General features: G+C 34.1%; 1 protein-coding gene across 1 annotated transcript; it reads right to left on the reverse strand.

Annotated features, from left to right (window-relative positions):
- Positions 1 to 1,373: 1,373 nt before the first annotated feature.
- Positions 1,374 to 9,496, reverse strand: LOC133194709 (ankyrin repeat domain-containing protein 31-like). The gene is made up of 9 exons (XM_061330619.1): positions 9,055 to 9,496; positions 7,823 to 7,909; positions 6,791 to 6,878; positions 5,785 to 5,907; positions 4,706 to 4,855; positions 3,509 to 3,646; positions 2,806 to 3,006; positions 2,470 to 2,538; positions 1,374 to 2,170 (listed from the first exon to the last, which is right to left on the reverse strand). Exons 1-9 carry the CDS (start codon positions 9,343 to 9,345, stop codon positions 2,031 to 2,033), a joined length of 1,287 nt encoding a protein of 428 aa, XP_061186603.1. The 5' UTR covers positions 9,346 to 9,496; the 3' UTR covers positions 1,374 to 2,030.
- Between the last annotated feature and the right edge of the window lie 5,463 nt (positions 9,497 to 14,959).

Genomic DNA, 14,959 nt, shown 5'->3' on the forward strand with positions numbered 1-14,959 from the left:
TCATGTAGCTATTTCATAAGTAAACATTAAGACTGATCAGTGTGCTTAGTGACGATGAATCAAAATTCTGAGGTTTGGTTAAAATATTTTTCTTTGTCCAAAATTGAATGCAGCAATACAAGCTTTTAGTTGGGAGAAAAGTAGCTTATGATCAGTGGGTTTGTCAGATATTTTGGTAAAGATTAGATTTGTAAGTGTACCATTTTCTTCCAGTCCATACTTTGTAAATGAACTAGGACAGAACTTCATTTGAACCCCCTCCCCCCCAAAAAAAGTTATGGTAGTTAGAGGATGTCTTGACCCTGTTAGGTCATTTACAGATGACCTCTCAAACTCCAGTATCAAATTGTTACCAGTCCAAGGAAGCAACTTTTCCCAGTTCATATAAATTAAAGTTTAATTGTACTGAAATCCTCAGATGTGCATGCATAATGCTCCGGAAATGTAGGAATAATTTTGGTTCTTACATTTCACATTAAATAAAAGTGTTTAACAAACCAATAACCTTGATTTTTTTTTATCTTGATCTTTAATCAAGCATCCTCTATGAATATGAAGCAATTCTGTTCAAAGTATTCCAAGATATCTTTCACATAAATTAACATACTTATTATCATAGGCCACTTACTGTACATTTTGATGCAGGGCCACAAACATTATCAGAATGCATATGTTAATTGTACAACAATGCATGTCAGGGAAATTGACTGTTAAAGTACTAGTGCTGTCTGCAAAGATATCCATCTGTATATATTTCAAATTGAAAAAAAGTTCTTTTCCAAAACAAGAGGCCCATGGTCCACAATGCTCACCTGAGTCAATATGGCCCTGCTGTTCTTTATCAGCAGATTTTTTCTATAACATATCCCTATGCAAACCTTTTATCCCTACTGTAACCCCATCCTACCCCAGTGGCATGATTTTATAGATGTAGCCTCACCCCCTACCCCTCAGGGTCATGAACTGAACAAACTTGAAACTATCTGAGGATGCTTCCTTATCAATATGATTAATGATGGCTCTGCAGTTCCTGAGAAGATTTTTTCCTAAATATTCCTATGTAAACTTTGATTCCCCATAGTGGACCCATCCTACCCCGGGGGTCATGATCTGAACAAACTTGAATCTACACTACCTAAGGATGCTTCCATATGAATATGACTAATAATGGTTTTGCTGTTCTTGAGAAAAAGACTTTTTCCTAAATTTTACTTAGTACAATTTTGATCCCCCATTGTGGCCCCACCCTACCCCCGGGAATCACGATTTGAACAAATTTGATTCTACACTATGTAAAAAAGGTTTATTCAGCTCAGATGAGCTAAAAACCAGAGAGGACCAATACTTTGAACAAGAAAGATTTTATTATCATGAATTATCATAGAAAGAAAGAAGAGGTTCACACACAAAATCAATTCTGCTCTAAATGTTTTTACTTTGGTAAACCAATTGCATCCCATTAATTATGGGGTATTTTGTAACAAATCTTATTATAAAAACAAATCTTTCTGCATACTATTAGTAGAAAAAAATTACAAATTATTACATGTATATAGAAAAATTACAACAGTAACCTTGTATAAATGAATCTTCTAAATAAATGTAAAAAGAAAAAATCTACAACTTTGTAATAGAAGTAAAGAAATGAACAAGTGTAAAATAAGCACTGCTCAATAAACTGCTGCTTTGCACTTTTCAAAAATACATGTAATTGTCATAATACGCTTTGCATTTAATATACCTAATAACAAATTTCTTGAAGCTACTTATCAATTGCATGCTGATTTAAAATTTTGTCCTTTCAACTAAAGCTTCTTTTCCCAAGAAGTTGAATTAATATGAAACTAGAACAGACATGTATACAATGTATGAATCTTTTTCTTCTCATCACTACTGATTTGTTGCTTCCAAATTTAAAGTCATGTAGATGGCTTGCTTCAAACTATAGTAAGATCACCTTAATTATCTGTGATATTAACATTATTTTTTCCCCAGGTCAACAAGGAGTATAATTTCTTTCAGCCATTTTTTCACCAAGTCTGATAGGGAGCACATTTTCCACCAAAGATGCGGAAGGTGCCGTCATTTTTATCTGTTAGTTCTGCCCAGAAAAATGCCTTAATTCCGCGATATCCATCCACTTGAATCCTCTTCTGCAGGTTTAAATACCCTGTAGATAGGATAAATAGTAAGGAATGTCTCAATTACATGTACATTAAAGGATCAGTACAAGTCTTTTACAAGACTGTGGTAGCTCTACCCATCTCTAGTTCAGAAAAACTTAACGATACATATAAAACGAAACATATAAAACAATTCTCATTGTACAAAAGAAGAAATAGATGATATATAATTATAGGTATCAAATCATTGACCTTCATGAAGTCCACATTTGTGCCAAGTTTAATTTAAATTAAACAAAACCATAGTCTTTTCAATCAATTTCAGATGCAGAGTGTTAAGGTATACCTGGTTCATTAGGATAGACATATCCTTCGACAGTTCTGTCTGCATTGTACACCATCATCTCACTATCACCTAAACAGTGGAAATAAGGGTTGTATTTAAAGAAATAAAGTTTAGAACAGGTAACTGGGGATACATATATTGTTTCAAGGAAAACAGCATATTTATTACAGTTCAGAAAATCTCATGAAATAATTGAAAAGAACCGCAATTCCACCAAAACTCGTCAAAACTGAACAAAATCCAATCTTGATCTGTACCTCATCCAGGTAGACTTACATACCAGATGAGGAGGACCATTTAATTCTGGGCATTATTTAACTGGGGGAGGAGCCTTACCCACAGCATTTAGAGGAAGCTGAACTTTGACCACAAATCTTTTCCTCTCTATGAATTTCATTTTCTGGATAGCATCCTTTGCTGTCCTTTTGAAGACCTTGACATTTGGCTTGTTTGACCCCATGACCCTGTAAAATGACACCTGTACACAGTTTTGGCTTGGGTCCTCTCCTAAACGAAATGGTCTGGCAATCACTGAACCTGTTCAAATAAATAGACAACTGTAAAATCTTATATACATATCTACCGTTTACAATCTAGAACAAACTATTTAATTCCATGTTTAAAGTTTAATGGTTTTCTATCTTGGTACACTTCTTGGCAATTTTAATTTTATGGTCATTGAATTTTTCATTTATATGAAATATTTGTGATTTTAAAAATTACTCTTTAAAAATGAAAAAAAGTTGAGAAATCATAACCAACATGTCAAGTGACTTCAACTTTAAGTCACTGTTACTAACCTCAGATTTCCATGAAATGTATTTGATATATATGAATGATTACACTGATAGGTCCATGATGTTTACAATGGCTAAAGTTAGCAGAAAATTCTTTGATTGTGAACATTTGATCTATTTGTAATATGTTAGAACTCAGCTCCAAAAGATATGTCCAGAGGACAAATAAAGCTGATTAACAAAGGCTTACAAAGTATACAGCATTATACATGTATAGTTACTGTGCTTTTCTTATGACTAACCTGGACAATTTCTCTTGTGTCCTCCCTCTCGCCAGTGACGAACCTGACATGCCTTGCCACAGTACATGGTCACATGACACGCCCCACAGCGCTTTAGACCTTCTTTTGGAATCTGTTTACACTGCACACATACAGCATCTTCAAGAAAATTCAACAGTGTCAATACCTTTACTTAAAATTATCATATTTGCATGTTATAGGTTACAAGGTGACTGATCCTGATTGCTATCTTACCGGTTGAAAATTGAAGTGCATGTGTTCTTACCAACAGTATCCTGATTGTTGCCTGACTGGATTGAGAGCATGTATTCTTATCCATGAAACCCTAATTGACATCCAATTCTTACCAATGTTATCATGACTGATTTCAAACTACATTAATTGCATATGTTCTTACCAAATGTATCATTCCTCACATGTGCTTAGCAATGGTATCCCATTTGATACCTGCATGACTAGATGAAGTATATATTTTCTTTCCATCAGTATCCCATATGATATCAGACTGAAATAAGGACAAATGTCTTTACCATTCATATTCCGTTTGATATCAGACTAGATTATTGTACTAAAATCAAATACTTTCTTGGTGTCAAAGTTTTGTAGTTTTAGGAAAAACTATGAGTTTGTGGGGATTTGATTTTGTGGATAAAGAATTGCTGAGTAGTTATGTCTATGACATTTTACAATTTGTGGAGGATATGAATTCTTGGGTCTCTTCATAACTCGAAAAACAAAGAAAATTAAACCCCTATGAATATTAGTGATTTCACAGTAAGTGCATGAGTTCTTACCAACAGTATTATCCCGTTTGATATCTGACTGGATTAAGTGCATGAGTTCTTACCAACAGTATCCCACTTGATATCTGACTGGATTAAGTGCTTGACTTCTTACCAACAGTATCCCACTTGATATCTGACTGAATTGAGTGCATGAGTTCTCTCCAACAGTATCCCATTTGATATCTGACTGGATTAAGTGCATAAGTTTTTACCAACAGTATTTCGTTTGATATCTGGCTGGATTAAGTACATGAGTTCTAACCAACAGTGTCCCGTTTCATATCTGACTGAATTAAGTGCATGAGTTCTTACCAACAGTATCCCATTTGATATCTGACTGGATTAAATGCATGAGTTCTTACCAACAGCATTTAGTTTGATATCTGACTGGAGTAAGTGCATGAGTTCTTACCAACAGTATCTCGTTTGATATCTGACTGGATTAAGTACATATGAAGCACTGATTTTGTTGCACTGTCCTTGGCCAGTTCCAGTGCTGTGGTGCCATCTTCATCTTCCAGTTTTGGATCTGCTCCATGTTCCAGCAGCAACTTGATACAACCTGTTATCACAATTTACTTATTTCATTTGAATCAATGATAAATTGAAACATTAGATTAAATCTGACAAAAATATATATATTTCAACAAAGAACAAGGTTCACAAAAGATCATTATTTAATCCTATTAAATACTGTTCAGTTTTAGTGGAAAACACATAAGTGACTATCTATTAAAAGTATATGTAATTTTAAATTTCTCTATGTACTTTGTATCTCTATGTAAATGTGTATTATGATGTATTATGACTTAAATTCTTGCACTGCATCTTTATTTCTAACTCCAAAATGGACATTTCAAGCTGTTTTAAGAGCACAATGCCTATTCAAAACATTACAAGTATAAACTGTTTTTACATTATAATTACACAGTTTATTGTCTTGAATTGAGGGCTTTGCTGATAATTGATACATAATTTTTTCTGTAAAATTAAAGAACATTACATTTTCATACAGCCTGTTCACTTTTATAGAGACTCTCAGAATTTTTTATATAGTTGGTAAAGCATGAATTAGGTCTCTACTTAATATTAATGTTTGAAATTGTATATTGGATGTCATGATCAGATGATATATTGGTCTACAGATGGAACTCTTTTAGCAACTGTGCTAACTCTAAGTGACTCTGGGAAAGTTTACCATGTCTACATGCATGCATATTTATATGTATACTTGTAAATCTTTGTTAATATATCAATGCTCTATACTTAATGTTATCAATATCACTGATAAACTTGTATTACCACTACAACAGATCAATGTATAAAAGTAATTAATAAAGTCACAAGTACATTACAGACTAAAGTTTGAACTACTGATTTGAAGGGCAATTCTGTTGAAATATTTTTCAAACTTCATATATATGTTTCACATTTATACACTCTCATTTAACCTCAAAATGTAACTGGCCATCATACCAGAGGGATACTAACCCAGATTTCCCTGCAGAGCAGCCCCGTGGAGGGGAGTGGCCCCTGTTCTGGTCTGGTGGTTGACATCAGAAACCTCGCTATGTTTCAGCAGAAATTCTGTCACTTTTTCACATGGATAACGCCCTTTAAATATCAAATTAAATAAAAGTTGACCCACGACCACTTGTCTGCTCTTCTCAAGTCTGTATTAAAATACTATAAAAAAACTTTTTTTTTACAGTGTGTGAGATATATACCTTGAGTTTTCAAACCTTTTACTCAAGAATTTTTGCTTTGAGCCATTTATTTAATTGTGTACAATGTGTTACAGTAATGTGTAGATTGTTTCCTCAGTAGCAAAAATTTGCAGATGCAGATTAATTTCAAAAAGTATGAATTGCAAATGAAAATTGTCACAAATATGTCACTTATAAGTGCTCAATTAAGACCTAATTCAAAATTTCAATTTATTGAAAAAAAGAAGGAAAAGCAAATGAAAACTACAATTGAGGAAACATTCTGATAATAATCTTAAGGATGTTCAAAATACTCAGTGAAAGATTATAAACAAAAAGTTGCAAGCATAAATTGAACTGTCATATTTCCCTTCAACCTATTAATTGTTAGTATAAATTATAATGATGATAAACTGCTTCAAATATGTGTGAAGAGCCTATAACTGTAAAAAAAATTCAAGATAATACAATAACTGTTTAGAAACATGCAAACAGGGCAGAGAAAAATACTTTATTACAACCCATGGAATCTTACAGCTTACATTATTTCATTTGAATAGAATTTAGTAGCATAACAATTAAAAGTAATTATTATATGATATAACCTTATACTTTTTGTTGCCTCTCTTTCAACGATTTATGTGTACTGCCTGGTAAAAATTCCCTTTTTCTTTAATTTTAAAATCTAGTACACAGTAATAATTATAATATTAGTAAATCTTTTCATCTTAAAAAGAACGGGGCTAATAAAAGTAATCATGCAGTTAATAGAAACGCATTTAATGATATACCTGTGGTCAGAAACAAGGGAGTGAACCCAAGTCCATCAGGAATTTTTATGTCAGCACCATATTTCATCAGCATGCTTACTACATGCAGCTAAAGTACATCGATTTCCATTACATACATATAGATTATTATAAAAACCTGCCTTTTACAAAGGTATTAAATTTACCTTCTTATTACAAAGATAAAGTCATAGAAAATGCAAATTGTATATTTCAAGGATTTGTTTTGCCAATTCAAAAAACATGGTATTCAATAGCATGATAATTTACTTATACAAATAAGCATCCCATGCAAATGCAAATTGTAAATTTCAAGGATTTGATTTTACGAATCAAGAAATGGTTTTCATTAGCACAATAATTTTCTTATACATCAATAAACATCCCATGTAGGAGTGAAACGGTTCACCGCGGTATTGATTCACCGCGGTATTTTTTTTTCGGTTTGATACATGGTGCAAAATCTCTAATTTTCGGTTCGGTTCATTTTTTGGTCGGGATCGTTATTCAGTCGGGTTTGACATAAGGTAAAACACGTTACTCAGTATAAATAAGTATAGAAAACGTAAATTTTTGATGACTGATAGTTTGTAAAATAATTTTTGACAGTCAAAAATTCTAATCAATTTCTTCTAGTCAATTTGCAAATAAAAATTCGTAAATTAAGTGACTAGATTTAGTAAAAGAAAGCATAAAACAAGGTTGAATTTGTTTCCTTCTATCGAAATGTATCGTATCGAAAATAACCGTACCGAGACAAAATTATACAATACATATCGAACCGTGAAGGAGGTGTATCGTTTCACCCCTAATCCCATGATAATGCATCTACTTACTAACCAGCATTTATGTTTTCATGGACATGCAGTTAAATATTATAAATCATGATAGTTTAATGATACTTCACTTTACACAGGGATTTAAACTGAACTTCAGTTTTTCAGTTCACATCTTGCAAAGTACTAAAGATAAACAATCATTCTTTATTTTTTTAATAGTTAATCACTGATTCATTGAAGGTATAGAAATTCTCACATGTTTACAGGACACTGCAAAATGAAGGGCTGTCATTCCTGCACTGTCTGTCTCATTGATCACTGAAGGGTCCACAGCAACCACCACCTACAAAATACCATCACAATCTATAAAATATCATAAATTAAAAACCACAACTTAACAATTATATCACCGTAATCTATAAAATATCACCGCAACCTACAATATTAGTCTGTATAACATCACAGTTTACAATATATCATATTTTACAATACATGTACATTAAGCCTTATACACAATTCAAGCCTCATTCTAATATCATTAAGGATTTGATTTCATAAATCACAGACTGAATCCAATTTTACTTATCTATTTTCTAGAGTTCTCAACTTGGTGTGTAATATAAAAGGTGTATTGGCCACAATGCTCACCTGAGTATCTTTGACCCTGCTGTTCTGCATTAGGTTTCTTCCCAATATACATGAATTCCTTTGTAAAATTTTGATTGCCTTTTGTGACCCAGTCCTATATATACTGGGGCCATGATTTGAAAAAAATGAATCTACACTACCAGAGGATGCTTCCACATAAATATGATTCATCATGGCTATGCTATTTTGAGAAGAGAAGTTTTAAAAATTTTGCCCTATGTAATCCCTATTGTGGACCCACTCTATCCCAGGGACAAAGATCTAAACAATTTACAATCTACACTACCTCAAGAAGCTTCCACATAAGTTTCACCTTTTCTGGTCCACCAATTCTTGAGAAGAAGACTTTTAAAGCTTTTTCCTATATATTTCAACGTAAAAGTTTGATTCCCAATTGTGGTCCCACCCTACTCCTGGAGGCCATGATTTGAACAATTTAGAATCTACATTGTCCTCAGGAGCTTCCAAATAAGTCTTAGCTTTTCTGGCCTAGTGGTTCTTGAGAAGAAGATTTAAGCTCAGGTGAGCTAATAAGCCCTGCCCTAGTCTTCAAGTAGTGGGAATCTTTTAAAAAATTTAAACTTAGTAGTGTAGGCCATTCATGAACTTATTACTATATGTATTCAAAATATAGCTTCATTTTTATCAAACATTAACTTAATGTTGATACGACAAGTCCATAAAAATAAAAATTCAGTGAAAGCAACTGAAAGAATAAATACATTAAGGCAGATAAAAGAAAATTAAGAATAGATGAAAGAAAAGGCATTTTCAAGAAAATCTGAAACTAACCTTTGCAAAATTCATCATAAAATTTGAAAGTTGCAGAAATAATAGTACCTCTAAATAATCCGTGAGCTCTGAGAAGTTCTCTGTCTTGCAGGCACTACATACTAGCTCTGCTAGCTCAGTCTCTGGGGAATGCTTGTACTGCTCTAACTGTTGATTGGTCATTTCTAACAATGTCTGAGTTTGTTTGCATTTCCCTTTGGGTCTGGAGGTTCTTGGTTTCAGTGAGTTCTTGTGATCATCTTCGTTCTTGACAGGACAGTCATCACTCTTTATCAGAGAATCTCCTAAGTCTCTTAGATTTTCAGACTGGAGTAAGCGACTGAATTTTTCACAATCCATGTTTACACGCGTAAAACCTTGTGCACTTTGTGCAGTTGTGTGCTGGTTCTCAGTCTCTGTGCTGGTATCCCTCAGTAGTGATAGCTCTGTCCTTGTCTGTCTGTTCAACAGTGTTCCTCTCTTGGCAATAGAAATGACATACAGGACTACACTCACCTAAACAAATAAAATTGTCATAAATTACTGACCTGGGTATTAATAAGTTACTCTTCAGTCTACACTTTGTATTGATAAATAAATTGTACATGTAAGACTAAAACCATTTTTTTTTTCTCAAAACAAAACTGTGATTTAAACTTACATTATGTTCAATTGATTTTCATCAAATGTGTATAAAAAAAAATCAACCTCTTAAAACCCTCATCCAATACAAGCCCCCCTCCCTACGTTTTCTATTCAATAATAAACAGAAATTTTTCTTCCAAAAATGCAATATATGAACTAATTCTCTAATCTTTTCAATATTAAAAAACATTTGAATCTATTTGACGTACGTACAGTTCGAATTTTATCACACAATAATCATTATCATCACTTTTCAAAATACTCCTTGTACATGTAACTGGTATCTTATTCAGAGTTAAGTATACAGTTAAGAATAACATACAGTAGATAAGATTTCTACCTATAAAGGGGCTTGGATTTACAGATATGAAATTAATATTTTCTAATATTTTTCAGATCCTATCGCAACTTACATGTTGCTTGTGCATTTCAGACTGATTAAAGTGCATTTAGAAACTTCTTTTATCTGAAAATTATTAAAACCGTATACAACTTTTAGGATGTGTTTGATTGACACACATCCTTGCACATGCTGCACTTTCACAAAGTATAATTTATCCTTAATATTTTTAGAAAAGTCTAAAATTGTTGTCTTATGTGTATTTAAAATGAAAATATTATTAATATAATCCAGAAAATTCAGAGTAAACAATGGCAAATACCACAATACAACTTGTGTCCAGGCCCCTTTAAACGCTACACTTAACAGGTCATTTCCGCAGTTATTAAATTTTTGTAGAACTTTTATACCTTTCTGTACAACTTGACAATTTGGCCAAAAAAAAAAAAAAATAGAATGACAAATATTTCAGATTTATACTTCTTTGGTATTGTAGATTGACTAGAGTCTAAAAAACTGTAAAATGATGAATATACTGTCTACATGCATACTGAAGTTACAAAAATTTGGAATTGCAGAAATTACCCATCATATATAGGTATACAGACTATAATCAAGCAGAATTGATATACAATACATACAATGATAGTTATTAATAAATGAATACCAATTACAGGTGTAGCACTTTTAAAGGTATCAAAATTTGCAGTAGCTTCAGTATTGTTTTATGTGTCTTGACATTTAAAAACACTTGCCATTAGTATGAGTAACAGTTCACAGGGTTCAATGTAGGGGCAGAAGTCAGAAGTATAGTCTGGCACTGTTCTGAAGTATGTCATATTTTAATTCTGGTCTTAACAGAAAATGTGGTTTCTCCCTGTAATTTGATAAAAAGAGGGATGGATTAAAATTCCACAGTTTTTTGTAGCCATGTTACCAAAATTCAAGTGCTACATGGTAACATTTTTTCTATTTGTTGGCTTTCGTGAATCAAATTTCACTCGGATTTAATGGAATATAATGATTTCTAACCTTGACTTTTAAGCTAAAAATCAATAGGTAAGGGTCTCTTTTTTTAAAATCAGACATATATTCCACCGCTTCCAACTATGATGGTCAGACAGGTTCAACTGCGGGTAGTCAGATGGCTCAGCTGGAAGAGCACCTGACTGGCGATTCAGGGGACAAAGGTTCAAATCCTGGTCTGGTCTGTCACATTTTCAACTCTCCTGTTACATTTGGTCCTGTGACCACAATGTGGTGGGTGGGGGGACCTGCAGGAGAGGAATCTGGGTTGGTGTATTTGGGGGGGGGGGGGAGGACCTTTAAGGAAGGAGGAATGTGGTGGTCAGACAGGTTCGATCGTGGCAAGATAGCTCAGTTAGTAGAGCACCTGATTGGAGATTCAGGGGGTCTGGGTTCAAACTCGGTCTCGTTTGTCGCATTTTTCTCCTCTCCTGTGTACACAGCAAAAGCAATCTATGCTACCTGCTGCAACAGTCAAACATATCAGGTGTCATTTTAGTATTTTTGAAGTACTTTCTGATATCAAAAATAGAATTCTTGATATCCAAATATAATTCTTGATATCCAAAAATAATTCTTGAATGACTTGGTATCAAAAAATAATTCTTGATGTATCAAGAAATTGAATTTTTGATATCAGGCAATTGAATTTTTGATATCAGGATATCATTTTCTGATATCAGAAAATACCTAAAAAATAGAAAAACGGCGCCTCATACAAACAGCCGCTGACAGAAAACAAAATTTTGTGAAAGTCAAGTACATGACAGCTTAGTTAGATTGCATGTAATTCGTCCAGTAGAAAGGGAATGGAAGTTAGCATTCATAATCATAAAAAATATTCCATACTGAGATACATTAGTGAATAAATAATCAAAATGAATTAAAGTACCACTTCGACCAACTCTGAACTTCTGTCAGACTCTCTAAAGGCGGCGGTTCTGAATGGCATGAACTTCCAGGATCGGATAAATCCAGATCACCGAATATAAACTTGGGAGTGGTTAAAAATTAAGGCATAGACACAGATTTGAAGTTAATATTTTCTAACACATTTTGTGTATCATGATTTATACAATTATATGTTGCTAGAGCATTTCACACCGAAATATAATAAAAGCGTGTTTACAAACTTCTTTTATCTGGAAATTATTAAACTACGAATTTCTGGGCGCGTTTGATTGGCACATATATCATTGCATTTGTGACCTTCAATACGTAAACTTAAAAAAAGTTGAAATTTTGTTGTGTATTAATGAAAAAAATTAAAAACTATCATTCAGAAAATTCAGAATAGATGTGAGAAAGCAAAACCACACACTAGTATTGTCAGTCCGTGCTCTGATGTGTGCAGAGTAAACTAATTGAACACCCGGTAAAATGTTTACAAACACTGATGTTTGATTGATTGATTGAATCCCGTTCGAGAATTTTTCACTTATATAGAGCGTCACCATATACCGGTTAAGGGCTTCAAATTTAGACATTTACTCGGCACTTAGGGCCATTGAGCACTGACGGTTCTTTTTCGTGCCAATCCCTACCGCGACTCGGGGCCTGTATTTTTAAGGTCTCGTCCGAAGGACCCCAAACTTTCAGTTCAAAGTGCCGATCGCTAGCGCTTGGCGAAGTACATATCTTTTATCGACTTAGGTCAGTTGCGGTCGTGATTCGAAAACACGACCTTCCGATCACGGACCGTGCGCTCTCACTGATGTTTGACGTGATGTTAAGAAGAATTAATGTCGTTTTCATTGAATTCTAAGAATACTCATGTTATAGTTCAATTAATTAAACTGGAGTTATTTTATGAATAAAAGTAGAAATTTAAAATTGCAAAGACTGATTGATTGATTGTATGTTGTTTTACGTCCCGTTCGAGTGCAAAGAAAACGCTGATCAGGAAATAGTTCTTAAACCTAATTAAGGTTACAGGAATATTAAGATTGTGCAGCGCTGACGCCATTTTTGTTTGAACGATTGACATTCATATTAAATCACATGAACGTACCATCTTTTATTTCTAAAAATTAATAAAGCAAACAAATCCCGTAACAAATTGGTCGCAGCGGTGGCATTAGAAACTATCAGCCTTCATACATAAAGGCATTAGGAGGTGAAGACAAAGAAAAAACAGAATTGGGAAAATATTGGGGGGGGGGGGGGGAGTGCACATCAACATGGTGGAAGAAGAGAGTCCTTCAAAGTTGTCTTGGGATTATGAGAATCTTTATTTTTGCCCGAAGAAATGCGTTCGATCGCATAGAGGTGCGAGCATGTTGCACACGCCGTTAGGTAGTCGTATGCCGAGAAGTATGGTTCAATCAAGGGGAGTACGCCGACAATGGATGGATCATACCTGGGTCCAACAATATACAGGATAACGAATATCCAATTTCAACAAAGTCAGAAACAAAATTAGGATGAACGCTATCATTTAAAGTATCTACGAAACAAGATAAGAAAGATACAAACAAATAGACAGTCAATAGAAATGTTACAAGATGATCTATTAGCGACACTAATTAAATGAAGTTATACGCGAACAAGAAGATTCCAAAAAATGACAGACGCTAAAGTGGAAGGAAAACCGAGTGAAGAGAGTACATGTATACAAAGGCACATAGGCTGTTGTTGAGACAATTGCAAAAATAGAAAGTAATCAAGCTATTACAAAAGAGTTAAAACACAAAAGAAAATCGTGATGCACCGCCCAGCCATATCTAAAGGTGTTCAGTTTCACAGGCCAAAAAAAGCACTTTAAATTTTTGACAACACATCGCCATGGATGGATTTCAGGGTTCATTTTGAGTACTGCGCAGAACCAAAGAATGGAAGGAGAAAGAAAGATGTCTTTTCTTGGCAGTATGTCTCAGAGACGCAGCTTAACAAGTCTTAAGTAATTTGAGCTCGGAGAAGAAAGCTCATTAAAAGGAGCTTGTTAGTGCACTGGAAAAGCGCTTTGCACCACCGAATATTGAAGAACTCTACAAGTCTGAGCTGCGAATGAGACAGAGGAAACCAAAGGAATCACTGTTAGAGCTGGAACAAGCAATAAGACGACTAGTCACCTTGGCTTACTCAAAGGCACCACAAGAGATGCTTAGATATTTTGGCAAAAGACAGCTTTTTGAACTCTGAGAGTCCGAAGCCCCTTTGAAATTCTGCATGCACGGCCAGCTGTGACCTTTGATGAAACATTACAGATTGCTGTAGAGCTTGATGCGTGAATGAGAGCAGAGAAAAAGAGAACCGGAAATGGAATAAGATGGTTAGAGAAGTAGATTCAGATGCCTTTGGTAAGCAAAATACTGGCAAAGACACAGAACTAAGTATATAAACTCAATTCGGAGATTCAGGAATTGAAAGCGCTTATGCAGCAGCTTATGCAATGGAGGGGTCAAGGACAACGTTGTAGGGGTGCCAAACAATGCTTTTCAATGAATGATGAATAGAGCCCAACCCTAGCCCATGGAGCCACGAAACTCGCAAGTTGGGTTAAGGAACTCTTGCTCATCAAGCCATGCATTGAATGTTTTGTTGTTAAATATCCAGGCGCAGAGAAAAAAAAACTAAAATAGTTAACGCTTTTTCACTAATTGATCAATAGAACCCCACCTTTACACAAGAACCCTGACCCAAGGGCCACGAATTTCACAATTTTGGAAGAAGCATCATTGTTCATTATAACTATACACTATATTTTTGTCTGCTTAATATATGAATTGGGAGAAAAAGTTTAAATTTTCAAGAATATATATGCCTTTTCACTAAACTATCAATAGAGATCCACCCTATTAATTGAACCCTTAATCGATGATTTAGGCCATGAATTTCACAAATGTGGTAAAGCACTCATTGCGCTTATTATTAACCACAATCATACGAAAAGCTTATCAGCTTGATGTCCAAAAGAAAGCAAGAATATATTTATAAAAAATGCATTAATTAATTTAGATGGTT

This window comes from Saccostrea echinata, unplaced genomic scaffold (genome assembly GCF_033153115.1).
Source record: "Saccostrea echinata isolate AGI-Se365-2 ecotype Australia unplaced genomic scaffold, CSIRO_AGI_Sech_v1 ptg000029l, whole genome shotgun sequence".
Lineage (NCBI taxonomy): Eukaryota > Metazoa > Mollusca > Bivalvia > Ostreida > Ostreidae > Saccostrea > Saccostrea echinata.